This window comes from Fukomys damarensis, unplaced genomic scaffold (assembly GCF_012274545.1).
Source record: "Fukomys damarensis isolate Sample0158 unplaced genomic scaffold, DMR_v1.0_HiC HiC_scaffold_38, whole genome shotgun sequence".
Taxonomy (NCBI): Eukaryota; Metazoa; Chordata; class Mammalia; order Rodentia; family Bathyergidae; genus Fukomys; species Fukomys damarensis.
This window is the reverse complement of record NW_022900950.1, coordinates 66013273-66039870: the sequence shown is the minus strand read 5'-3', so window position 1 is coordinate 66039870 and position 26598 is coordinate 66013273. Positions and strand designations below refer to the sequence as shown.

At 36.5% G+C, this 26598-nt stretch overlaps 1 protein-coding gene across 9 annotated transcripts in view; it reads left to right on the top strand.

Annotated features, from left to right (window-relative positions):
- Ttc29 (tetratricopeptide repeat domain 29) overlaps window positions 1–26598 on the top strand; it is a 210947-nt gene that overhangs the window by 63765 nt on the left and 120584 nt on the right. For all 9 annotated transcript variants that reach the window (XM_010610918.2, XM_010610917.2, XM_010610916.2 and 6 more), the window contains 2 exons: window positions 7235–7447; window positions 10500–10585. In XM_010610918.2, the coding sequence (XP_010609220.1) occupies window positions 7235–7447; window positions 10500–10585 (299 nt within the window). The remainder of the gene's footprint in view (window positions 1–7234; window positions 7448–10499; window positions 10586–26598) is intronic.

The window sequence follows — 26598 nt, the reverse complement described above, 5'->3', positions numbered from 1 at the left end:
TATATATATATATATATATACACTAATATACTAATTAGTATACACTAATATACTAATATATATACATACACACACACACACACACATATATATGTATACACTCACCTAAATAGTTTCAGTTTGTTAGTTTTTATAATATCCGATATAATATCTGTTCACTGTCCATCAAAACAAAAATGTGTGTGGGGCAGTGATGGTTAATACACTCCTTTCTCACCTATCTCTTGTCTTCTGTATCCGTACCTATTCTTTGTTACACATTTCCACATCTTTCTCTTTGTTCATACAAACATATACAAAGCAGGTTGGATGTAGTTCTATTTTTTAATCATGAGCAATATGTAATTCAAGTTAGAGTAATGTTATTGATTAAGTCCAAGCAATATAATTCACTATTTGATCTAATATCAATATGGACTTTATTTCTCAGACTTTTATGCTTGCCAACACTTTATACTTCATATTTTTAAGAGATTTAATACATGAAGGTAAAATAATTTATCTTATGAAGTAAATAGTAAATTCTATAAATTTTATTGGATTTCCTAATGGCCAATGTCTATTTCATATTTAAATATAATATAAATGTTTTACATTTAAAAATTTATTGGCCAGTTATGATACCTTCAGTTATGTCCTTTTAAGAGCAAAGGTGCTTAATGTTTGATCCCTAAAATCACAAAACTCAAAGAGAAAACAACTCTCTGAGGTTTATTGACATGGAGCAGTTAAAATTGTGCCCTGACCACAACTCAGCTATCTAAAAATCATAAACCCCAGCAATTAATAACAATTCCTCGAGACTATTTTGGAGGTTAAGGCAGATTTTCTGGATTTTTAGAAACCAAGCCAGCTTAGTTTTGCCAACAGCAGTAATAGAGGCCTTGGTGAGCTGCCCTGTCCCTGTCTTCCTGTCTTCCCAGGACCCTCTGCATTGTCTGAGGTGGTAGCCCACTCTGTATTCAGTGTGGGGTGGCAGTCCCACAAACATCCATCTGAAATCTGTACTCAAAAAGATGAAGAAAGGCTTCTGTTTTTACAAGAACATGCTATATTCCTTTCAAGTATCCCAAAGTAGCTACTTGAAAGTTATGGGCACATATTCCTTCCAGTTTATGAGAATTGCTACTGAATTACAGAACAAAACCTTTGTTTTCCTGCATTCCATTTTGTATTGTTGTGCAGTGGATTATAGCACACAACAAATCTCCTCTGACACGAGATAAACCCTTGAAAGTGATAGTTTCCGTTGGAAGTGGGGTAAGCCTTTAACTATTTCAGCACGTCTAGTGCTGTTATAATTATCATAATTGAAAGTAAAAACCGAAAGATAATATAAATTGTTCACGCAGTTAAACCAAAATGGAGAGCAATGTCTTTTGTTTTTACAAAGGGGCAATAACATTTTTCTCTTTTTGCTACTTACTGTTCAATGTTGCTTCCAGCAGATTTTATACCAACCTTGTACAGAATAGTAACTTATGCCAAAAATATCCAGTAGCTCTGGATTAAAATGTGATATAATATACATAAAGCTTTATTGTTCCTTTAGGTTGTTGTTTTAAACTAAAGTGGAATCTTTCCCTAAAGTCCTCAACAAATGTGCAATTTAGAGCTAAATATGCTTAAGATGTATATCAGTGCTGCTGAAGAAACAGACCTCGTGGACCTGTCAAGTTATTTTTATGCAATTTGGTCCTGCAGCATTTTATTTTTACTGGCAAATGTGCAAGTTGATAGAAAAGGAAATAATTAGCTACTTTCAGAATTGCTGATGCATGGGGCTCAAATGGACCAGTCTATGCATCTTAGAGATTGTGACATTTTAAATTATCCGAACAATACCAGAAGCCATCTTTGGACATAATTAACACCTTGCCTAATTAATGTCAGGTCTGGAGAGAGTCCCGCTTTATTTACAAAACATTATTTTATTAAAATTGGCTTTTACCCTTATCATGTTGTAAACTTTGGATGTGTGCTGTTTTCTTAAGTGGAGGAAGTTCTTTTTCTTCTTCTTTTTTTTTTCTCTCTTTTTCTCATTTCCCTCCCCCTTCAAGTAATCAATGCAGTGCTGAATGAGTTCATTTTAATGCACTCAATCATGCCTCTAATGTTCGTAGCTTACGGGCGCAAGCATCAGTAATGCAGGAATGTTATATGGCTTTAGTTTGGGCCATTTCATAAAATATTCATGGAATCAAAAATGTGCATCAAAATAGCGGCTGGGAGAATTACATTTATGTTCCTGCTTTTATGGCAGCTTCACATTTAAACCCATTTGTGTTAATATCTAGTCAATCTTCCTACTTTAAAAAAAAACTAAAATGGGAGAGATCATATACATTCTCCTTTGCTTAATATTTGTTCTAGACATCTGCTGTGATACAACAAATATCTATAAACTTTCAGAGATGTTGTGCAGAGGAGAGGGGTAAGCAACAATTTGGATAATATCCAAATGTATAAAATCCTATTTTCCCTACATAGTGTTTGTCTTAACATCCTACCAAGCACTTTGCGTTTACAACACTGTCTGGATTTTGTTTGTTTTTAAATAAATGGATGGATTTCTTGTTTGTGTGAGCTTTGGACAAAGTGAAACTCACTTGTAGTCTTCTTATTTTTAAAATAGCCTTTCCTTTAAGGGAAAATCTACAAATGCTTGCCAGATTCTTCAGTGTTCATGTAAATATCATGTAATTGTTAAATAATAAAATTGAGGCTGAGGCTACCTTTATCTATCTATATCTGTATGCTCTTGTTTCACAGAACTGTTCACAGTATTGTCCTAAAATATAATTTCTGAAACTATTTCCATCACTGCAAGAACCTAACTTCTGCTGGTATCTATGAAGGGCTAACCCCAGACACCCCCAGGGAACCATTCGACTCCCTATTCTTCCCTGATTTTCATAAAATATTTGCAGCCTATCCGGTTATCTGCTTGCTATAAAACCTTTAACTTACTTACGCTTAGTTTGACAATAGTCTGTGCGTCTTCCTGTCCATGTTGAGTACTGAGATCTCAGGTGCTCACAGTGAGGACAAAGGTGTGCTAGTAAGGATCCCAAGCACAACAGAGACCTCTCACTTCCATCGATACTCCTCCTGACTTCTTTTTTTCCACGCTGTTTGTTTTATTTTTGGGATACCTCAGTGTAAACTCTCTGCTTTCCTCTGCCCCACCTCATGAGTAGAAAATAATGTTAGCACTTTGATAATTCCAGAAGAGGACAGTCCATGGACTCTTGGACAAAACTTGTGTCCCTGTCCTCCTAAAAGATTAATAGTAGGATCTAGAAATCTTGCCAGGTTCTATATGGTAAAGTTTATTTGGGAACAGAATTTGAAGAAGTTCTATGCTATTAGCCAAATTTGAAAATCTTGTTCATTATCTTCATTGATATTTACCTTTAGTTTTGTCAAAATCTTTTACAATACCCCTCTCAGTAAGATTAAATTAAAAAATTTCAGATAAAAACACTATTCATTAAGTCTCAATAAATGTCTACTCAGTTAACATCAGAGCCTTTACTAAGCAAGTAAGATCACTATTAAGGTCCTGGTCACAGTTGGAATTAGAAATCAGATGGAAATCGTACCATTGTTAATCATACTTAAAGGGATCACTTGCATATTTAAATTACTTACATATTTAAAGTGCTTCTTTTTATACAACATACATATCTTAATATTATTGATCAAATGTTATACTGTGTCATAATATGTGCTTTCAAATTCTGATTAGCTTTTTGAAAGTATAGCCAGGTCATTTGAGTACTTATAGTCACTTGGATCAGATCCTTGCTGTTTTTTTCTATACCACCAAGTAATTTTAAGAAATGAATCCCTACAGATGAGAAGGACTGGAAAACTCTACTTCTGTATAGGGATTTCCCTTCAAGCCCAGTGACCTCATCTTTGGCAAGGTGGTGAAAAACATAGGCATGCAACTATGCATGGCCGAGTCTGGAATATCCAAGGAATCCCAGGTGGCCGAAGATGTCACCACACTGGTTAGAGGAAAGCAGGGAATGCAGGTGTAGCTCTTTGTACATCAGAGTCTTTCAGAAAGGACCATGAGCAGCACATGAGAAGGTAATGTCTGAATCTTCATTAGAGGTCACCTGTAAGAGCCTAAATAGAGTCACAGAATTATAATAATGGAAGCAATGAGAAATCATTAACTCAGCATTGTTTTTAAGCACAAGAGGCTCGTGTCCAGGAAATTGAACTTATACTACCTAAGCTTCCTGACTCTTGCTTTGTTGAGTAGCATGGTAGAACTAGTTGTGTGTATTTAAGTCTGGCTTATATATCTTAGTCACTTAATCTTATTAGCCTCCGTTTGCTCTTCAGTGAAACAAAGTAAACTCAACCTACCTCAGCAGTTTGGGGAAGGCTGAATAAGATAGTGTACGGGGAAGAAATCTTCTGTTTTGGCCACTGCCTAGTAGGCCTTCAGGAAAGATGAATTTCCATTTTCTCAGGCTCCTTTCTCACAAGAGACCTCAAGTAGAGTGTTTGAGAGCTGAGCCTTGGCCGCAGTTGAGCTGAGCAGTACACTGATGCTAGCTCCCCGAGCTCTAGCAAAAAAATCAGATTCAACTAAAAAGACTATTTTTATTTATCTCAAGATCACCCTCCAAAGTAACCAACTGAATTCTGTGCCCCTATGTGCCTGTCTTACTTCATCCCTCCTCAGACAGCCTGTCGAGGAAACCTAACAGCCACAAGACTCGGTGACAGAGGGAGATGTGGCTCTCAGAGAACAGTGTCCTCACTTCTTTACATCCCTCTTTCCACCTCCAAGTCCCCCCATTCCTTCCACTTCTCCTTTATAGAAAATTGTGGGTATGGATATCAGTTCTCATTTACTCTTTCGTGTTTAATTTACATCTAAAGCTAATTAATTGGGTTATCTAGAGCTTCTCTTTTGTAGCCTCTCCACCCTCTTTTTTCCTAGAATTACTTAGTTTCCTCACAATTTCTTGTATTCACAGTTACATAATCACATAACCCAGAAGAAGTATGTATCTATACTTTATGAATAGATGGATACTGGAGGAAAAAAAAACTTGCATACAACTTTCCAGGGATATAGGGCTATACTTTGCAGGCAGAAATATAGTTGACAGAGGAAACAACACACATATAAGTCAGTGGTCTATTCTTGTTTTAGAAAATGAGGGTCATGGGTATTTGAAGGAAGGCGTTTCTGGAAAGAGGTGCTGCAGGAGAGGGATGAATAATTATGCCTGTTTTTTGTAGGAGGTAAGAAAAAATTGTCAACTGAAAATAAAGACAGAGCAGTGAACTTCAGCCCTGAGGGTTTGTACAAAGTTAAAAAGGAGGTTGGACATTCTTTTTAAAATAACTTCTGTTGTATATTTATCAGTAAAAAAACACTCTTTGATAAGAGAAATCTTAGAAAATGTCAATATGCAAAAAGAAATAAATAAAGCAAAAGAAATTGAGAAAAGAAACCATCCTTCACCCTTCATCTTACCCCTCAGAGATAATGTAAATGTTTGCTGATGTTTTCCAATGTATCCACTTTTCCTAAACACCTGTCCATGTAATGAAATATCTTCTGTAATATCAAATGCATGGTTTTGTAGTCTCTTATTACATAAAAGTTTCATAATATAAGCTTATAAAGGACTCTGCACTACCCATTGTCCTCTCTGTAGGTATCTTCACTGGAATGCTCTCCAGCGAGGCACAGCAAAAATTCAGACCAGCTCTAACTTTACTAAATTTTTGTATGGATTGATTACTAATGGTCCACCACTGCTGGTTGTCTTTCTTTCAGGATATTGCTGTTGTTTGTGTGTGGATTCTATAATACTAATTTTAATAACAAATTCACTGCAAGTAGAAATTATATGTAATAATCATGGCTACAGCTCCAAGCAACATTACTAGCCAGGGAAACATCTTTGATTTAGCCTGATATGACTTGCAAAGGTCAGTTTGATCAGTCATGATAATATTATAAAGTTGCAACTAATTATTTTTGCAGGAAAAGGAAGCTAGATTTAAATAATACAAAGAGTGATTTTATTTCAACTGACTATTAGATATTTTAGAAATATTCTCACTAGAGCAACTTATAGCATTAGCTGAGTTTATTGAGCACTAACTCTGTAACACATTGAACTCACATGCACTTATTTCATACATGGTTCTTTGAATAGTTGCTATAGTGCTATTAAGAATTAAAAAGCCTCTGGCTAAGCACAGTGTAGTGAAGCCAGCATGAGAACTGGCTGTCACCTTGAAGCCTGCCTTCACTCTTAATTACTGTATACTTGGAGTGCCACTAAGTCTTTTTGTAGCTAAATCCAGTGATGTAACTACAGTACCATCAAAGAGTATTTACACTGAAGAATATCGTGAGCATTTGCACAAGGCAAAAGTAAAATCCACAACACAGAACTATAAAGCACTCTAGCTCACATTTTAGCAATCAAATGACTTAAGCCTGATTTAGATTTTTACTTTGAGGAGGTACATTTTGACTGTATTATGTAGTGTAATTCAAAAAGACAAACTACACTCTAATTATTCAAAATTAAATGCATACAAATGCTCTTCTCAAACTCTGAGAAGTTTAAAGACCCGTAATATTTGGACCTGAAAATTGTAAAAGATTCATTTTTTTTCAGTATTCTTAAATTCTTCCTCAGAATAAAGAAAGTGCCATCCCTTTGGAGAGCACTGCAGGATAATGCTTGAGAGCATGAGCCCCAAAGGCTTCCTGGATCTACCACCCACTCTTCATGCAGTCTTGAGCAAAATTCTTAACCTCACTAGACCTCGGCTTTCTCTTCTGTAAGACGGAATCATAACAATCCCATTCCTTAGACTTTCATGAGTTAAATGTGAAATGTATATAAAACAGTGCAATGCCTCCGATACATGGAGTTTAATAAACATTCACCAATATGCTTACTAATAATTAGCTTTCAGTGTCTCAAAACTGCACAATCCCACTTGATCTCTCCTAACTGAACTGCACCCCTCTTGCAGATTTCCATCCAGAATTAAGGCTAAATCTGTGGTCCAATTAGGTCCCTTTCCTAGCTTGGCGCCTTTCTGCTTTAGAAAATTTTCACTGTATTCCATGGTGTTTCCCCCTTTAATAGTAAAGCTAAGATATACACAAAATTTTTGAAAGCATGTTCTGGCCTGTGGTTTATACTTATGAACAGCTTTTATTTTTCAGGTCAGCTTCTGGAGGCTGCTGAGCATTATGAAGCATTCCATCAATTGACACAGGGGCGGATATGGAAGGATGAGACAGGCCGCTTTCTCAACTTGTTGGCCTGCGAAAGTCTCCTGAGGACTTACAGATTACTCTCAGACAAAATGCTGGAAAATAAAGAATACAAGCAGGCCATCAAAATTCTAATAAAAGCTTCGGAAATAGCCAAAGAAGGTGGGTGGAAAAGAACACTCTCGCATTGCTCTTTTTAATGGACAGACACTGCTTTTCCCAAGAGGAAAGTAAAAATTGTCAAGTGTTAGGGTGATTATTTCCTATGCAATGCAAAGATAAATGCCATCAATATACTTTTCAAATTTCACTGTGAAACAGAGGTGCCTTAGTGCTGACAAGAAGAAATCCATTAGTATCTTGAAAGCTTTATCTCCAAAATTATAATCCAATGGGGATATTGTTGTAAAACAAGGTATCTATGAGGAGATAAAGACATCTGCAAAAGTTGTCTGTGTGTGTGTGTGTGCGTGTGTGTGTGTGTTAGAGACTGTATATTTACTATCTAAGAGATCTTTCATTGTTTACAAATTCCCTATTGTTAGATAATTGGGAAAATATAAATATTTACTTAGGAGCAACAGAAAAATAGGCCAGGCCTGTAATATATTTTAGACCTCTGCCTTTCAAAATGTGGCCTTTAGAGCAAAACCATCAACACTGCCAGGAAACATGTTAGAAAATGTTAGGATCCTGGGTCCCACCCGACAGACTGTCAACATCAAAATCTGCAGGATAGCGAGATCTCTGGTTGAGTCATACCTATGCATGCAGCAGGAAAAGCACTTTGGTGAATACTGCTCACATTATTCTATATTATTTGTATATGTATAAAATATGAGGAAAAAATTTGGAGCATATTCTTATAAGCCTTTAATTTATGAAATGCAAAGATATTTTATTCCCATATTGTAGTTTATTAATAGCCTTTTCATGAAGAAGATAAGGAAGTTACCCACTTAAAGTTTAATTAGTGCACGAATGTCATTAATTGATTGGCTTATTAACCCAAGGCTTACTTTATTTTTTCTCATTGAGTTTATTGGTACATTTTAGGTATACAGTACAGTTACATTCATCATTGGGATCTTGTACCTTTACATGATAGATCTTGGTTCTCATTTTTTCCCCTTACCCCTGCCCTCCCTTCATCCCCTCCTCCCTTCCCCCATGGCTTACTTAAATTAAACAAGACATTTTTCTGGATGTGATTTGGATTTACTAAAAAGTAAAGTAAACAGTTTATTCTCTCTGTTATTTCTTTTAATAATATTAGTTGAAATATTCTTGGGAAGCCACCCTCTTTGAAAGATGTATCTTATTAAATGAACTGCTTTTTAATAAATGAAGATGCAGTACCTTCTCTGAAGAGGTAAACATTGATATAAATTGTTAACTCTTAGATCAATTTCAATAGCAAACAAGACACATAGAACATTACATGAAAATTTCAACCTAAATGAATGTATATTTGGAAAAGACATTTCAGTTTAGTTTCATGTTTGCAAGGAAATATTCATATTTCACAGAGAGAAGAAGATTACTTAGGTCTCTTCAAGCAACCAGAGGCTAACAAGTTGCCTTCTTTCAGAGAGCATTTTTCCCTTTCTAAAGGGAACAGGAGAGAATTGCTTCTTGTGCTTTAATAAGTGTTAATATCTTTCAAAACCTATAAATATTTAGCCCCACATTTTCCATATAAGAAAGAATGCAAATTAAAGTATTACTCAATACTTTATAGAGCTCTTACAGCAGATGAAATACTCTGAGGCAGAATATCCCTTCCTGCTGTCTCCTACTTTGGTCAGGGGTCTGAAATGGCAAAGGACGCCTCCCACACTGGTTTACATGATATTTAAGGGGTACTGGGACCCATTCTAGGCCCGTTGCTTTGCTAGAGCACCTTGATGAAATCTACACGTAGATCATCTGCTAAATATGCTTTCACTTAGTGTAATGCTTTCAATGTTCACTCATCTTCTATCATGTACCATGACTTTACTCCTTTTTAGGGGCAAATATTCCATTGTTTGGTTTTAGCACTTTTCTTAACCCATCACCAGTTATTGTCCATTTCAGTTTTCTTGACTTTCTGCTCTCTGATGAACAGTGCTGCAGTGAGGTTTCTTTTAAAGTTTTCAGTGCTTTTCAGTGTATATCCAGGAGTGAAATTGTTGGTTTAAATGATAACTCAGTGTTCAACTTATTGAGGAACTGCCAAGTTTATCAAAGAGGCAGCTCCATTTAACATTCCCTTAAGCAGTATGAGAATTTCAGTTTAGCCATGTCCTCTCGAGCCCTTATTACTTGCATCGTTTTGATTATAGTCATCTTAGTAGGTATAAAGCAGTCTTTCTCTATAGTTTTGATCTGCATTTCCCTATTGTCTCATGATGTTGAACATTTTTTCATGTGTTTATTGGCCATTTATGTATCTTCTGTGCAGAAATGTCTATACAGATTCTTTGCCCATTTTTATGTAGGTCATCCAATCGAATTGTTAGAATTCTTTATGCATTATAGATACAAGTTTTATCTATCAGATATATACTTTGCAAATATTTTCTGCAATTCTGTAAGTTTTCACTTTATAACCACATACATTGAAGCACAAGTTTTTAATTTTGACAAAGTCCTATATATCTATTTTTTGTGCATTCAATCTTAGAACTATGCAGACTGGGTAATCCAGGAGCTCAATTATTTTTCAGTCTTCCACCATTAAACCTGACAATAGTTTAGAGTATTTCTTGATTCCCATTAACAAGTTGAGGCAGTTGCCTTATATCGCTTCAAGTTTGCTGAGGAATTTCAGAGTTAAAGGTAGTTGGATTTTTTTTTTTAAATTGCATCTATTGAAATGATCATGTGTTTTATGTCCACCCTTCTATTACTATTGTATGATTTGCACATGTTGAACCAATCGTGCATTCTGGGATAAATCTCACTTGATTATGGTATATAATTCTTTTTATATGTTGCTGAATTTGTGTACAAAGGAAAAAGCTTCTCATAAGCATATATACGTTTACTCTAACATCTGGGAACCAGGTGAATTGTATTGTACCAGTCCTTCTTTTCAGAGCATATTTAGTTTTGTTGGATCATTAGTAAATTTACATACTGTAAAAAATAACATTGTACTGTCTTTAAGCTTCTGTTGTGAGAAGTCAGTTTCTTTAATGCTGTCCTAATAGTTCTATATCTTCTTTAGGAAATGACAAAAAGATGGAAGGAGAAGTTTCCTATTACTTAGGCTTAGCACACTTGGCTGCTGAAGAATATGAAACTGCATTAACAGTAAGTTGGAGTAAACTTTTAATCATTGCAATTTTTAATTATTACTTTATAATATTATACCACATGTGATTATAAAGTCAACAGAAATGGATTGGGCCTTACATCAGTGTGCCTATTTACAGAGACTAAACAAAATAGCAATATACTAGAAGCATAAAAGAAATTGATTCAATTGTTTATAGAAGGTAGAATACGGTCAATCTCCATGAACTGCCTTGGGATACATGAAAGTTGAATGAAAGGAGTAATATGACCCTCCGTACTCTGATATTACCAAGGATAAGATGAGATGGGTTTAAATGACAACACAAAGTAAGCACCTTGAAATTATTGCGATTTTGTAGTATGATTTGGAAAATTTTGCTTAAGGATGAATGTGGTGATTAAGCAATAGAGTGAACTGCACTGATGTAGATCTTCAGTGTTTGTGGGCAGGCAGTGGGGGCAGCAAAAGTAGAAGATGCTGCCAGGTCCAGCCTGAGAAGTACCCTGCATCATGATAAAACCCAAGCTTGCCTGTTTTGTGACCAGGCTTTGTCTGCTTGGTTGAAATTGAAACGAAATATCAGGAGTTATCTTTTCTGTATTATAACTGAAATGTTTTTTCTTTTCTTTGTCTCTTATCTCTAATATAGATAAAATAGCTTCCTATTTCAATTTCATGAGTATCTCTTGTAATAATTCTGTTTGATGGGCAGTGCTGGATTAATTTTTTAACTTTGAGGTTCTTATTTACTGCTTTAGACATTTATGCTACTAAGAACACTTATATTTGGACTAGATATTTTTCTCTTCTCCTCCATAACTGATCATCATAGAAAACTTTGCTTTCTGCAGATGACCCTCCTGTTTAATATATTTTTAATTAATACACATTCAACAAAGCTACTTTGGAGAATATAAGAGAACAAGAAAATGCACTTATCTTTTCTTTTGGACTGGGGATCAAACTCAGGACCTCGAGCTTTCCAGGCAGGTGCTATGCTACTGAACTACATCCCTAGCCCAATGCATACTTATCTTTAGGAGACAATTTAATGTGGGTGACTACCAGTTAATCTTGATTATCAGTTTGACTTAAGAGATCCCTGGAGAGGAGATTAGATTTTGAGTGCATTGTGAGATTTAGAATACTGATGAATTCATAGTTGAATGGGCTATTAGGAGGTGGAGCCTAGTTGAAGTAAGGGGGTCACAGGGCCATAACCATGGGATTCACTTTCTGGTCTCTTGCCCCTTGCTCTTGGAAGTCTCCTCTACTCTCTACTTCCTGGATGCCATTAGTTGAGCAGCTTTCCTCCACCGTGCCCTTCCACCATGAAGTTTCTGCTTTGGGGCCAGCGGACCATGAGTTAAAAATCTTTGAAATTATTGAGCTAAAATAAATTTCTCCTCCTTTAAGTTGTGAGAGAAAAGCTGATCAATATAGAAAGTTGGAACCTGAGAAGTGAGGTCATTGCTATGACTGTACATGATTGTCTGGTTTAGAAGCCTTTGGACCTGGCTCGAAATAGGAGTTTGAAAGAGTTTGGAGAAGCAGGGTAAAGAAAGCCTTGAATCTATAAATAGAGTGTGAATAATACATGATTCTGGTTAGGACTCAGAAGATCAGAATGCTGAATGCTGGTAAGAATGTGGAGAATAAAGCCAGACTCATGGAATTTTTGTTAGGAATAAATATTCTATTGGAAATTAGACTAGAGGCCACTAGTGTTACATTCTGGCAAAGAATTTGGTATATTTTGTTCATGCCCAACAACTTTGTGTGAGGCTAAGTTTAAATAATCTGATGAATTGATCTGGTAAGAGAAATTTCAAGGCAGTGCAACATTCAGGCTGTCATGGATACTGCTGGCTACTTTTAGCCAGATTTATAGTGAAAAGACTAAAAAAACAGAGAGGAAAAATTTATAAAACTTGCAGTTCAGTCAGAAAATAATCACATATAAATTGGAGCCAAAGAAATTGCAACTGCTGAAGAGATTAGTGCAATTAAAAAGAAACTAAGTACTTTTAGCTGGGATGAGAAGAAAGATGCCGTGAGAACAACTCAGGAGTCAGCAAGGTCCCAAACACTGCAGACACCAGGATGCAGAAGTGCAAATTTTTCATTTGAGAAGAGATTCCACAGCCCTTGTGTTCAAGAAGAGCCATGTAGGGAGTTGGTTCTGTGAGACTCATTTTGCCAAGATCAGTCATCTAGGCACTCAAAAGCCACTGTGGTCATGGTCCGGGTGGCCTGGCTCTTCCTTGAACTGGCAGCAGACCTTGACGTCATTAACGCAATGCTAGTTTTTCTGGCATGCAGAATGCAAGAGTCATGAGGTTATGGAAGCTTCCACACAGATTTCAGAGGAAGGCCTGAGAGTCCAGGTAATGTGTGACGGGGTCAGTGTCCTTGCTGGGAGAGACTGATTGTGAAGAGGTATTACCAAAGGTGCAGCAGAGACTTCAGAAAGCTGGAGATGTCAGGAATATGGAATATCTGTTGAGAAAATTTGCAACATGTGAGCAGACTCAGCTCACGAGAGAGGCAAGGTGGGCTGCAACCAGCAAAGCTATAGAAGTGGGTCTTCCCAAACCCCCTGGGATTCACATCTCGCCTAGGAGCTACAGGACTTAATGTTTGTCCTGTTAGGTTTTGGTCTTACTTTTTGGTCTGGCTCTTTTCTATTCCTCTCTTCTTCCCTTTTGGAATGGGAATGTTTATTCTGTGCCATTTTATCTGAGAATTATGTAATCTGTTTTTTTTTTTTTTTAATTTTACCAGGGTTTGAAGCTAAGAGTTTGCTCTGAGTCTCTTTGAACTTGGACTTTTGAGCAAGGCTGGGACTTCTGAGACTTTGGGGAAGACATCAGTGCATTTTTCTTCATACACAGGATAGTTCTATCATGTTAGGTGGAATTATGACCTGGTTATTTTGTTTCTATGTAGATTCAATATTGATAAAGGAAATGTGATTAAGCATCAAGTTGATAAGAGGTGGATTTGTGCCACTTAAACTTATCGTGAATTTGACTGAATTAAGAGTCTCCTACAGAAATGATTTGATTGTGAGGGCCTTAATGTCATTGATAGGTTAACACATTAATGAATTCATAGCTAAATTGGCTATTAGAAGATAGGGCCTAATTGGAGAAAGTGGGTCCTGGGGATGTTCCTTGGGGACAATATTTGGTCCCTGAGCTCTTCTTGGACTCTTCCTTGCTCTCTGCTTCCCAGGAGTCATGAACTGAGAAACTTCTTTATCCCATGCCCTTCGACCATGAAGTTTCTGCTTTGAAGCCCGCTGATCATGCACTGAGACCCCTGACACTGTAAATCAAATAAATCTTTCTGTCTTTAAATTGGCGTGACAGGTATTTTGTCCCAGCAACAGGAGAGCTGACTAATAGGGTAACAAATTTGTAAATATAACTGTAATTCAAAGTAGGTTGAACAAAAGGTTTCCTAGTGAAAGAGAAAGTGATCGGTCCCAAAACATCAGGGTGGCTAGACAGAAAAGCTTCTGAGGGGCAGGATTTCTGTAGGCAGAAAGCACAAGAGCCCAAGGTGAGAGAACACTGGACACACACACATACGTGTGCATGAACATACACTCAAGATGAACATGCTCAGTATATTTGGGAAACAATTTTCAGGTACAAATGAGATGCATTAAGAGGCCAAGCTGACAAATTAGAAGGAAACTAGTTTGTAGATTATTTCTATGACTCTCTTTTCTCTCTCGGTGTAGGCATGCATATGGCAAAATAAATTCAGACAATATGGCCTACAGTAAAAATAAATCTTTGTTTCATCTCTATATTCAGTCTCATGATTCTTTTTTCAAAGACAAATAGAGTTATAATTTCTGGCTTATTTTTCCAAAATATTCTGTGCATGTGTGATATATAGGTGCATATAAATAGGTATTCTTTTGTTATTCATAAAATAGTATATTTTATGCTACAAGTCTGCACCTTGAATTAATTTCATTCTTATTAATATAGACACATCTGACTTTGGCTTTTTTCCAGCTTTAGTGAGGTCTGACTGACTAATAAAGCTGTATCTATTTAAGATGCCAAATGTCATATTTTGATATATCTATATATTGTAAAGTGCTTGTCCCAATCAAGCTAATTGACCTATTATCACCTCACATATATAGCTTCTTTTTGTGAGAAGATTTAAAATCTACTCTCTTAGCAAATTTGAAGCATGTAATGCATCATTATTAATGTAACCATGCTTCATTTTAAAGGGATTAGTGATGGAGGTTCTAGTGTATCGTATATTTTAGTGGCAAAGGATAGTCTAGTAACAAATGGATTGAAGAAATTATATTTGACATTCAAGTGAAAAATTTCTTCAGTTACTCCTTTCAGAGAATATTGAAATTGTTTTTCTGGAAGTAAATGTGAGTTTCATGTCCACACCTTACTTACAGTGTGACCTTGGGTAAGTCCCTTAAATTCTCTAAGTCTTAATTGGCTCATATATCTTGTGGCACTAATAGTTACACTTTATAAAGTGTAGTGGGTTAAATGATAGCCTATAAATGCAGAGTAAATTAACTTAAAATGAAGTGACTATCCAGGATTGACTGGGTGGGCTCTAAATGCATTGACTGGAGATGCTTGATACAAAGCATCATCTCCCTCTCCCTCTCCCTCTCCTTCTCCCTGCAGTGACTCAGCCACTAATTAACAAATGTCTGGAGCTACCTAAGATAGAGGAAGCAAGCAAGAATCCTCTCACAGGACCATCAGAGAGAGCACAACCCTGCTTAATACCTCAATTTCAGATCTCTAGCCTTCAAAGCTATGAAAGAATCATTTTTCTGTTATTTAAAGTCATTTAGTTTGTTGCAATTTCAGTTCAGCTTGAGGGAACTAATACATACAGACTAGAAGACATAATTTATGTAAAGTTTTAGGACAGTGTCTGTCTGATACATACCAAATTTTCAATTATTCACTTTTTTATTATTGCACTAATTCAAGTCTCTAGACTTGAGTAGGGTTAGCGAGGACACAAGGAAGTAACAGGCTGAAAAGTAAGAAAGCTCGTGAATAGGAGGAGAGGGAGACAGAAGAGACAATATGGCCTCAGAGTTCCTGACTGCTGGGCTGGATGGATGTTGGTGTCATTAACTGAGGCTGGGACTGTAAAGGACTCCTAGTCCTGGGGAGAAATGAGGAGCCCTATTTTGGGGTTGCTCAACTTGAATGTTAGAGATGCCCAAGAACAGCTCAAACAGGCAATTGAGGATGTAGATCAAGAAAAAGCAGGCTACACATAGAGATACTATTTGTGGCAATTAATTTTGTGTGAACTTGACTAGGTCATGAGAGGCCCCATCTCATGACGGGAAAGCATTATTTCTGGATATATCCGTAAGGGTGTTCCTGGAGAAGATTAACATTTCAACTGGCAGAGTAGGTAGATGACTCTTCCCAATGTGGTGAACTTCATCCAGTCTTCTGAGAACCTGAATAGAACAAAGGTCAAGGAAGGGCAAATTCATTCCGCCGGTCCGGGCAGCAATGTTGATCCTCCTGCCCTCAGCACTAATGATTCTCAGATATTGAGCCCAGACTGGAATCTACACCCTTTGCTTTACACCTCTATGTTTTCTAAACTACATTATCAGTTTTTCTGGCTCTACAACTTGAAGGCAGCAGATAGTGGGGCCTCATCTCTTCGTATTTATGTGAGAGACCATGAGGGAATACATCCCTGTTATTTTAAGACATTTAGGTAGTTTGTGGTAACTTGTTACGTCAACCATAAAATGTTTAAGCATAGGATGACTCAAAGAGTTTTTCACTCTCTGTTGTTTTTATTTCTTTGGAGAACTTGACTAATATGTTATATAAATTTATAAATTTTAGCATACTGAAGCTGTGGAGCAGATTTAGTAATGACTAAAGTAATTTAGAGAGATTTAGTAATGACTAAAGAAAATGACCTAGGGCCAAACCGTGTGAAGGAGGACTGAGCAGGAGTGTCCAGGAAGGTAGGAGGAAAACAGGACAGATGATCTCACAATAGGCAAAGGAACTATGTGTTTCTAAAAGAAAAAAAAAATGTCACAGTTCCTTCTGCCTTTTATCCCTGGATTTAGGCTGCAATGAGAAAGTTCTCTGTAGCTATTTCCTGTGGGAACTCTACCTGGGCCCCAGACAGGCACCTGGGCTATAGTTGGGGATAATTTACCATTTCATTTTAATCTACAGTGGGGTGGACACTTTGGAAACCTGATAAAGCCATAGTCCAGCCATATGCCTACCTTGCTGCTACATTAAGACTGGCTTTTGCAGTTAGGAAGAACCAGAGCATCCATCTTGCCAGAGGCAGAGTATCCTTGCCTTCCTGGTCATAGCTCGGCCAGAACTGAGGAATTGTAGAAGCCAACCATAATGCTTGAGTTGATCCGCAAGGTCAATGAAGAACTGGTAGTTAGTTCAGGATTACAAAATGCCAAGACCAAATGTGTTAGATTCATAGCTGTGTCAGGGGCAGGAAGATGGGGCTGGATGCTGTTGGGGTGGAGATGGCAGTTTTACATAATGCAGGTGGGTGGAGGTCTTCTCACTCTTCCAGATTTTAGAGAGTAACCTATTTGTGTTGCTGCCCTGAAATATGCACATGCTAGCAAAACCTGACATTCTGGCTCTTATTTTGACTTTGGAATTGAAAAGAAAGCCTTTTAATTCTCCCTAGTATCTTATTTTAGTTTTTTTTTCTGCTTCCTTTAAGAGATAAAAGAACATTCTCCAGACTGTGTTTGAATCTTCTTTTACGTTCTTGTTTCTGGACCAGGTGAAGGGTATCATGTTAAATGGGTGATCTATTATCTGTTTACAACTTAGGGCATGCCTTTCTCTGTCTTCTCTCTGCTTTCTAGTTTACAATATGTCTAATAGAAATCTACAACAGGACAGTGCCTTCCTTATTTAGTGAATATATTATAAAACTTACAATGATAAAATTAAGTAGGGTTGATTCCCTGACGGATGATTAGATTGTTTGCCGATCTAACCAGTTATCTAAGCGCAAGGTAAATATTCAGTACATTTAGAACATAATTTTTCTTTTGAAAACCTTTTTCATCTGACTTTTCCAACCTGAACAGGGTTACTAATATTATCTTCATTTGCGTAAAAGCAGTGATGGTGCTTCTGTCATGGTTTGGCGTAGAGCGGGGGTTGGAATGTCCCTACATCAGCAGTGTCACATCGGAACCAGTGTAAGTTGGTTGATGACACTGAACATGTTCCTTCCTTTCCATATTCAACATATCTTTAATTCTTGTTAATGCTATATACTGCCTCATTCTTTTTCTTATATATTGTTTCTGAATGGCACTATTTTCATATTGATACATTTCACATGTATCATGAATTTCTCCTTTCGCATACAGTATGTCCCTGGCTTACAAACATTCAAGTTACAAACTCTCACAGATACTAATGGACCTCACATTATGAGCATTTGTGAATGCAAACAAATCATAGAAGTAAGGTGAGCAATACTGACTTTGTTGGACTTACCAATGAATCCAAATTATGAATGTTCTCCCGAAATAGAACTCACTCATAAATCAGGGACTTACTCTAGTGTTATTCATTTATTTATACATGTAATATGATTTTTTAAAGGAAATCTAGCTTAGGTAAATCTTTTACAAGCATCTTATCAAGAGTTCTATTCATCTGAAACAGAAGGATTTTCCATTTTTGCTAATGTATCTCTCTTTAGAGGCTTTGATTTATTAATCTATTATGATACACATGACAAGTTTAGTGTGTCATTTCTTGCTGGATTTGCTGTGGTATGGGTGTGTCTTGAGTTCATATGTTGGAAACTTAATTCCCAAAGCTATGTTATTGGGAGGGGATTGGAATTAGATGAGTTCATGTTTATTATTCATGAGTCTGGGGACCCTCGGATAATGTTACTGGCTTTGTAAAAAGAGAAAGACGTGAGGTGGCATGCTTGCTGTGTCCCACAGTGTGATGGCCAACCATGTTATGATGCTGTGAGATGCCCTCACCAGATGCCAGCTCCATGCCCCTCAACTTAACAGCCTCCAAAAGCATAAGGCAATTTAGCCACTGTTCCTTATAAATTTGTCTCTGGCCTTCAGTTATTGCTACCAAAAACTGACAAAGACACTGGTAAAATATTCTTTACTGAATGATAGGATAAAGCTACAAGTAAATCAAATAGTAGATCTATTTAAATCTGAAATTTCTATTAGTGAAGAAAAGGTATTTGTTGAGGAGAGAAATTGTTGCACTAATGAGCCTGTGCAAGAGGTCATGGAGACCCTGACATTGAAAGAGGAACTTGCTACCAACATATCAGGTTCTTAAAACATAGCAATTCTCTTCGACTATCATTAATTTTAGACTTGCAAATGTTCCGAGTAACTCTGAATTTTAGAAGGCATTTTATGAAGTCCTCCGTAAGTCCTCCTTATAGAGGAAGATATTTTATCAAAGACTTTGCACAAAGTTGAACTGGCCATATTTCAACCATAACGTTATTTCAAGAAAATGGAAATCTCTCCCTTAACACTTTATCAGGATTATGAATTTCTTTCCTTCTTAAATACTTGACTCCACTTAAGCAAAATTCATCGGATTGTTATTTCATTTGCTTTTATAGTAAAAGGCTTATTGTATACACTATTATTTATTCAATATACCAAACAGTAGCTATATGTATGTTTGTAAACATGTTAGCATCTTTATAAGAACTTAGGATGCTTCTAACATTAATAGTAATATGTATACATAGCTGAACTATATATTTTAGAAAAATTCAAATAAAAATATATCAGAAACTAATGACATTAATATTTAGCGATTTATGATTTGTTTATTATAACCTTATTAACAGTGGAAGATATAAAATATTTGTAAAATGATATATTCTTAGAGTTTCACTGAGTAACTTTCGTGAAATTTTATGTATTCTTCAACTTAATAGATGTAAACAAAGATAAAGCCAAGGTATATCAAAAGTCATTTCTGACAAAAAATGAGTTGATTTGTCAAGTTTCACCAATAGAAAATTTGGGAGCTGATAACTCTCACAGTTTCCCCATCTAATTCCTTTCTCTATCCCTTCTCTCTTAAAAGTCATCCTATTGTCTATAGCAGTGGGCTGTTAAAGCAAATGTTAATCTTGCTGACATACAGATGCCTTGGCAGGTTCTGCAGTAACGTACATGATACAAATTCCCTTTTTGCTCACTATTATAAACAAAGAAACATTTTTATCTGCCACGGAAACCATCATGAAATCCATATAGTCTTGGAGTTCTCCAAGGCTCAGTCTTAGTAAGATGGCATAGTAGGGAAAAAACAATGCAACAATCTAAACTAAAAGTAATGTAATTTATACATAATTGCCCACAACTAACAATAAATAAGATTATAATATTAACTCAGATCACCAGTATTCTTTAAAATCCCCCTTTCTTCTATTTTGCAAGTTTTCAGTTTGTTAAAGGAGGAAAGGTTTATTTAGTTCATGGTTTGTAGAGGTTTTAGTTCCTAATTGATTGGCTTCAAGGAAGCCATAGCAGTGGAGAAATGATCCATGGCAAAGCCAGGCAGGCAGAAGGCAACAAGCAGCAAGTGACAAGCAACAAGTAACAACAGCAACTCTCTTTCTGTGCCTAATCTTTTATCCAAGCTACCCTCACTTGGTATGGATAGCACTCAGACCCTTAATCTTAGCACTGCACTCTGAATGGATGCCAACATCATATCCTTGATCCCAGAGCCTCACGTTCTAGATCCAGCCACCTCTGAAAAGCCCCACCTATGATCTCATAAGGCTTTGAGGTGACGTTTAGATACAAGCTATAACATCCATCAGTGGGATATTCTGAGAGCTATAACTTCATGCCAATCCCTATACTCAGGAGTTCTTCCTGTTTTCTACTCTCCAGCGGTTATCACTCCTTTCTCTTCTTTCTCTTTTTCTGCCTCATTTTCTCTCTTAGATCAGTAAGTCTTGTCTCTCTTCAGGAGTCTACTTAGAGTTTCATTTCCCGTGAAAATGATAGCTCGGGTTTGTATAATAAGACCCAGTAGAAGTCTGGGGCTATTTTGGAGGAAGAAGAATGAATGGCAGAGTCCATAGTCTGGGGGGTGGGGAAGGCAAGGAAATTCACTTACATTCATCATTTTATACTCTCAGTGACAGTTTCTTTAAAAACTATGTCAGAGGCCAGGAAATTTAGCTCAGTGGCACTGTGCCTGCCTCACAAGTACAAGGTCCTGAGTTCAATCCCCGATATTGGAAAAAAAGGAAAGAAAAAGAAAAAATCTAACAAATGAAAACCATGTCAGAGACAAATTTATATCTCTATCTATCTATCTGTCTGTGTATCTATCTATCTATCTATCTATCTATCTATCTATCTATCTATCTATCTTTCTATCTAATAAAACAGAAAAGAAACAAATGAAATGAAAGTAAAGAAGCCAAGGCAAAGGAGGAAACCAGAGAGAAGGTGTCTAAGGCTTGTTCAACATTTAGATCTTTTGTGCATGATTTCTAACAGTTAATCTTAGGAAGTTCTATGTCTTCAGGATTCAGTGATGGGATCCATCTTCCCAATGAATGCTACAAAAAACTAGGTTGAATGTTTAAATGTTTAAAAATCATTTCACTAAAAGTCAGATTGTCATTAATCCCCTTCACTTCAAACACACTTATCCCATCACTCATCACTTTCTGGAGGAGTTCTGGAAGTCCACTTTCATAAGTGTCTTTAGTTGCACTATTGTGGCTGCCTTGATGTCCTGAGTTGATTCAAAACATTTGCCTCTCATGGCCATTCTGGCTTTTGGGAAGAACCGCTTCCAATGAATGAGGCAGATGAGAACGCTCCATATTGCTTTCCTAAGCTTGCCTTTCTGTTGCGTGGCATTTGGCAGCATTCACTATATTTTTGTATCACACATCCTAAAGACAACCACAAAAGTGGACATCAAGAACTGCTTCAGACAGTGGCAAGAACGCTGGGATAGGAAAGCTTGAAGCGAAGACTATTTTGAGGGGGATCAATGGAACGATATCTTTTTCTGTAATAAAATTTTAAACATTCATAATATATTTTGACCTCCCATGCATATAGTCTGCATCAGTTTGTGTACGACAGCAATTGCTTCTTGGCAGCACCGTTTTGCATCCTTCCTTTAGTGAAATGGTTGCGGGGAGACAGTTGAGGCCAGTGTCGTGAGGCATTGTGAAACTCGGTGGGAGTTGCCTTGAATAAATACATATGTTTACATCCAGTAACAAATCTTTGATCATTAGATCTTTGCATAAAGTAAAGGCAGCAAATATACTATTTCTCAAATCCAGCACTCTCAACATACTTTTTAGAGAATATACTACCAACTCTTTGGAGCAGAGGATGATAAAGTGGTTAACAACTCAATAGTCAAACTAAAAATGGAATCCCAGCCCTTCTAATACCTCATGGAGTGATATTCCTCGGTGATTTAACATTTCTGAGCATTAGTTTCTTCATCTTTAAAATGGAGACAATACTATCCCCTAACTTGGCATGTGTCTGTTAGAATTAACAAGATGTGTGTAAATTTTATGGCCTAGGATCTGAAACATAAACAATCCTTATTGTATATATTGTTATGTTAGATTATTACATAGATATACATTAAAACTCTTTTTCCAAATGCAAGAGGACCATATGTCTATAAGCTTACAATTTCTAAGTTTAGACTAGACCCATAATATTCCCAAACTTATGGATAGCATTAGAGGAAATGTCCAGTGTAATTACATAGTCTACATAGTTAAAGATATACAAAGGAGGAGCTTATTTAGGTACAGATATTGAATAGTAACAAACAACTTCATGTAATCCAGTCCAAGGCATACAGAGCAATACATTTATAACTATTTAAGTGTCCAATATTTGAAATGGCAGGTTTCTATTTCCAGTCTTTGTATCAGAGGTAACTGTGGGATGGAAAGTGCTGGAAGAAATGTTTAAACCCTCTCTACCACATACCAGCTGTGTGATTTTAGGTTAGGTACATAAGTTTGTGGAGTCTCAGGTTCATTTGTAACAAGGTTCTCAGTAGCAGCTTCATCATGTCTTTGTGAATATCAAATAAAAAATGTATGTTTACACTTTATAAATGGCTTTAAATGAGAGAAACTATTATTACCACAGGCTATGATACAATTAGCACTGAATAATAATAGCAATAATACTGTAATAGGTAACATTTAGTGCTTCTCTATTCAAAGTGCCTGTTTTGTAATTTTTTTCTTAACTGTAGTTTACTAATTTGATTGTGTATCAATTACATAGCTCTTACATTTATCTTCATATTCACACCTAATTTTATAATGGAAATAAGCTACACCAACATTTTATGTAAAACTTCTAGTTACTATTTTATGGTTAACTTAAGTTAAAAAATGACACAAAACAAAAGGAATTCGAGTTATTTATTTAATCATCATAACTGTCTACTACCCATTAGCAGACGTTATCTTTACTTACCAATTAGAAGTCTTAATCTAAAATGTACCCTTCTGTTCTTGATTTAATGGCTGAGACCCTGACAGGAGTTCAGGTGCGGACTGGGAGAAAATCAGGGCCCTCTCTTCCTAGAGGAGGTACAATGGTTACCATTGTACACAACCTACAGACAAGCCTATCTGCAGCCAGTTTGCCCCTGGTTGTATGGAGTTCATAGCTGTGTGTCAGACACACGGTAAAGAGATGACACAGGTGTGAACTCCGGGATCCTAGTGGCCATTTTCCTGCTTTTTGTTGGCATTTTCCTCTGTTTTATCCTTCTTTCCTGTGATCCACCTCAAGAACTGTCCTTTTCAGAGAGCTCTAAAAGGAGCAGCTGCTCCAGACCCTCCCACACACACGCAGTGTTGCAGCTGATTTTTTCCTGTGTGGTATTATGTTCCCCACACCCACACAGCAGAACTTTCCATCAGTGCACAAACGGTGTCTACTTCATTTTCATTTCCATACATAGAGCTAAGTAGAGAAATGCTTAAAATATCCAGCATCAGATAAGCAAAAATGAGGAATTCAACATAAATTAGAATACATTACTATTATATATAAATATAAGAATATAATATAAGTAGAATAGTATGTCTTCTAATTTCTAAAATGGATTCATTTCCAAAATGCACAGAAATCATATTACTCAAAATTATTCAGTAATATAAGGCATGATATAAGCATCTGTTTCTTATATAATCTTATCCTATGCCTTTTTTAATAATCTTACATGGAAAATAACTTCTTTAGAAGTTTATAAAAACTTGATTTCAAAATTGGGGGATTATGAAAATGTGTTACCATTAACTTCGTATTTAAAGTCATGAGCTCCTGGGCTGGGGCTTTAGCTCAGTGGTTCCACCACCTGCCTCGCAAGCACAAGGTTCCGAGCTCCATCCCTGGTGCCAAAAAAAAAAAAAAATTTAAATAAAGTCATGAGCTCCCTAAAACATTAAAACAGCTAACTTTACAGTAGTGATTTAACATGTTTTTGTAGCAAAAATTAAGGAGTGGAATTGTGGTAAGTTGAACTCTTTTTAATTTCCTTGGTAATAGGGGGTTTAATTCTCTTTAAACCTTTTTTATTTGATTTTTAAAATTTGTGTCTAATTTATAAAATAATATTTATCGTTTAGGATAATTGTACATACACTGTCATCTTTTAAAATGATGAATATATTATAGTAATTATCATAAATGTTAGTATCTGTCATTTAAATGATGACAGCAATATAGAAAATTGGAAAGCTCAAAAAGTGAAAATTTCTATTTTTCAAAAAAGAACTCTGTAAGGCACAAATTTAGCTAACCAACTTTCATTAGAAATGGTACGGTTTACAGTAGGATGAATGTTCAGATCCTGAAATAATATAAGCACAGATTTTCTAGTAATATTTTTAAAATGTGAAAGTAATTTTTACATTCCCTTGTGATCCATAATACTACCTGAACCAAAACTTCAGAATGATCCTACTTGTTAATTAAAAAAAAAAAAAAGAAAGAAAGAAAGGAAGAAAGAAAGGAATTGCTGCTTCTGTAGCTCTTCCCAAAGTTGCTGAAATTCTTGTTCTCAGTTATTCACGCTTTAAGAAATAGTGCATGATTTTCTGTTATTCATTTGGAGAGAAAATGACTGGAAGAATAATAGTTTTACTTTGGTTCATCCAAAAGAGGGTGAACTCGCAGAATCTGAAAAATGAGCACTCCAATGAACTGTTATACCGGCTAGTGACATATGGAACATAATGTATGCGTACCCCTTAAAGTTCAAGGCCTAGCATATGAAAATGTTCTGTGCAGCAGTAAAGCAGCCTGCATAGTTCATCAGCAGACTAATTGTATGACAGTCCTGGAAGCGATGGCACAGCTGTTAGCACACAGTGATCCAGAGGCCGAGGAAGAAGAGCAGGCGTCACACCTGCAGGGACCAGGAGACAACTGCAGGGCGATGCGGGGACGGAAATAAGAGTGGGAGTCACACTTCGTTGCCATCATTTACAAGTATAAGATGTATGTAGTTCATCTCACCCAAGGAGCAACTTCAGGAAGAAAAAGGTAATGGAACATCTTAAAAATTATCCAGGGGCTGCTGGTGTAGCTCAGTGGTACAGCCACTTGCCTAGCATGCAGGAGACTGTGCACACCCTCCCCAGAGCCACAAACAAACAAAAAAGCTCTTTCACAGTATCCTCAAATGTATTTGTGGTATATGCAATTTCTAATTACTTAATCTTCAATTTATAGCAATATTTGCTTTAGAGAGTATTCAGATGAGTAGTTAATGAAAATAACCTATACTAGAATTTAAAACCAGTATAAATTCTATACTCCTAATATTTAATCCATATATTTGTGAAAAACTACTTGACACGAAACCTTCAACTCTCTCCCTCAATAAAGATATGTTTACGTAATAGCTGATAAATTGTACTTGTTTAAGATTAAATCTCCATTTTTCCCATGAACATCGAGCTTCGTTTTTAAAATGATGATGACGATGGGCAGGGATAATGAGAAAAAGAGAAAGAAGGTAATGAAGATGCCAACCTTTTCATAAAATACCTTGTAATTCCTGGATAATCGAGAGCTGTTTATACAGATGAATGTAGCAGCTTTCTTTTGTGAGCATTTCAAGAGGAGAGTCTAATATTCGTTTTGCATAAAAACATGATATTAGAATCACAGAGATATGAGAGTGGGAGGACTGAGATTCGGGGTGCATGCTTGTGCAGACAGCCATGTGTGACTAGGCTGCAGTACACCACCCACTCCTGGGCACACATGCCCCAGGAAAACTCTCAGACACACTGTGGAGGGGACCCATGGAGGGGAAAGGGAGTAAGAGTGGAAAGGAATGGTGATGGAGGAGGAAATGTTTTCTAATAATTGAGAAAGTAGACACACCCAATGGTAAAATTGTGCCCTGCTCTAAGAAGTGTGACTAACTCAATTCCGTGTGTCTCAGTTTCATAATAAATTGATCAATTAATTTAATTAAATAACTTGATCACAAAATACTTTTTGTTAGCAGCCTGAACATATCACATGGCTCTTGCTCAGACATGCATTTCGAAATGTTTGACAAAAGCTTCCGGTCCATCCTCTGCTTTTCTATACAAGCATGGGCCATTTTTGCACTGTTGCAGTAACAACTTTGATGTCTCTGTTTGGGTTTCCAAGAAGCCAACTTTGAAATGTTCATTTGAGTAGAAGTAATTTATTTGGGAAAGAGTCTACCAATAAGGAAGTCGAGGGAGAAAGCAACAAAACAATTTGTGTTGCCAAGTCAGGTACCACTGTGGGCAAATGGAACAGGTCATACTGGCATGTTCTGGAAAGCAGGTAGAAACAAGTGAAGTATTCCAGTGGAGGAGTTTGTGTATAATCCAGAAGCAAATGTAAAACACTAGCAAATTGGTTAAAACATTATAGTGT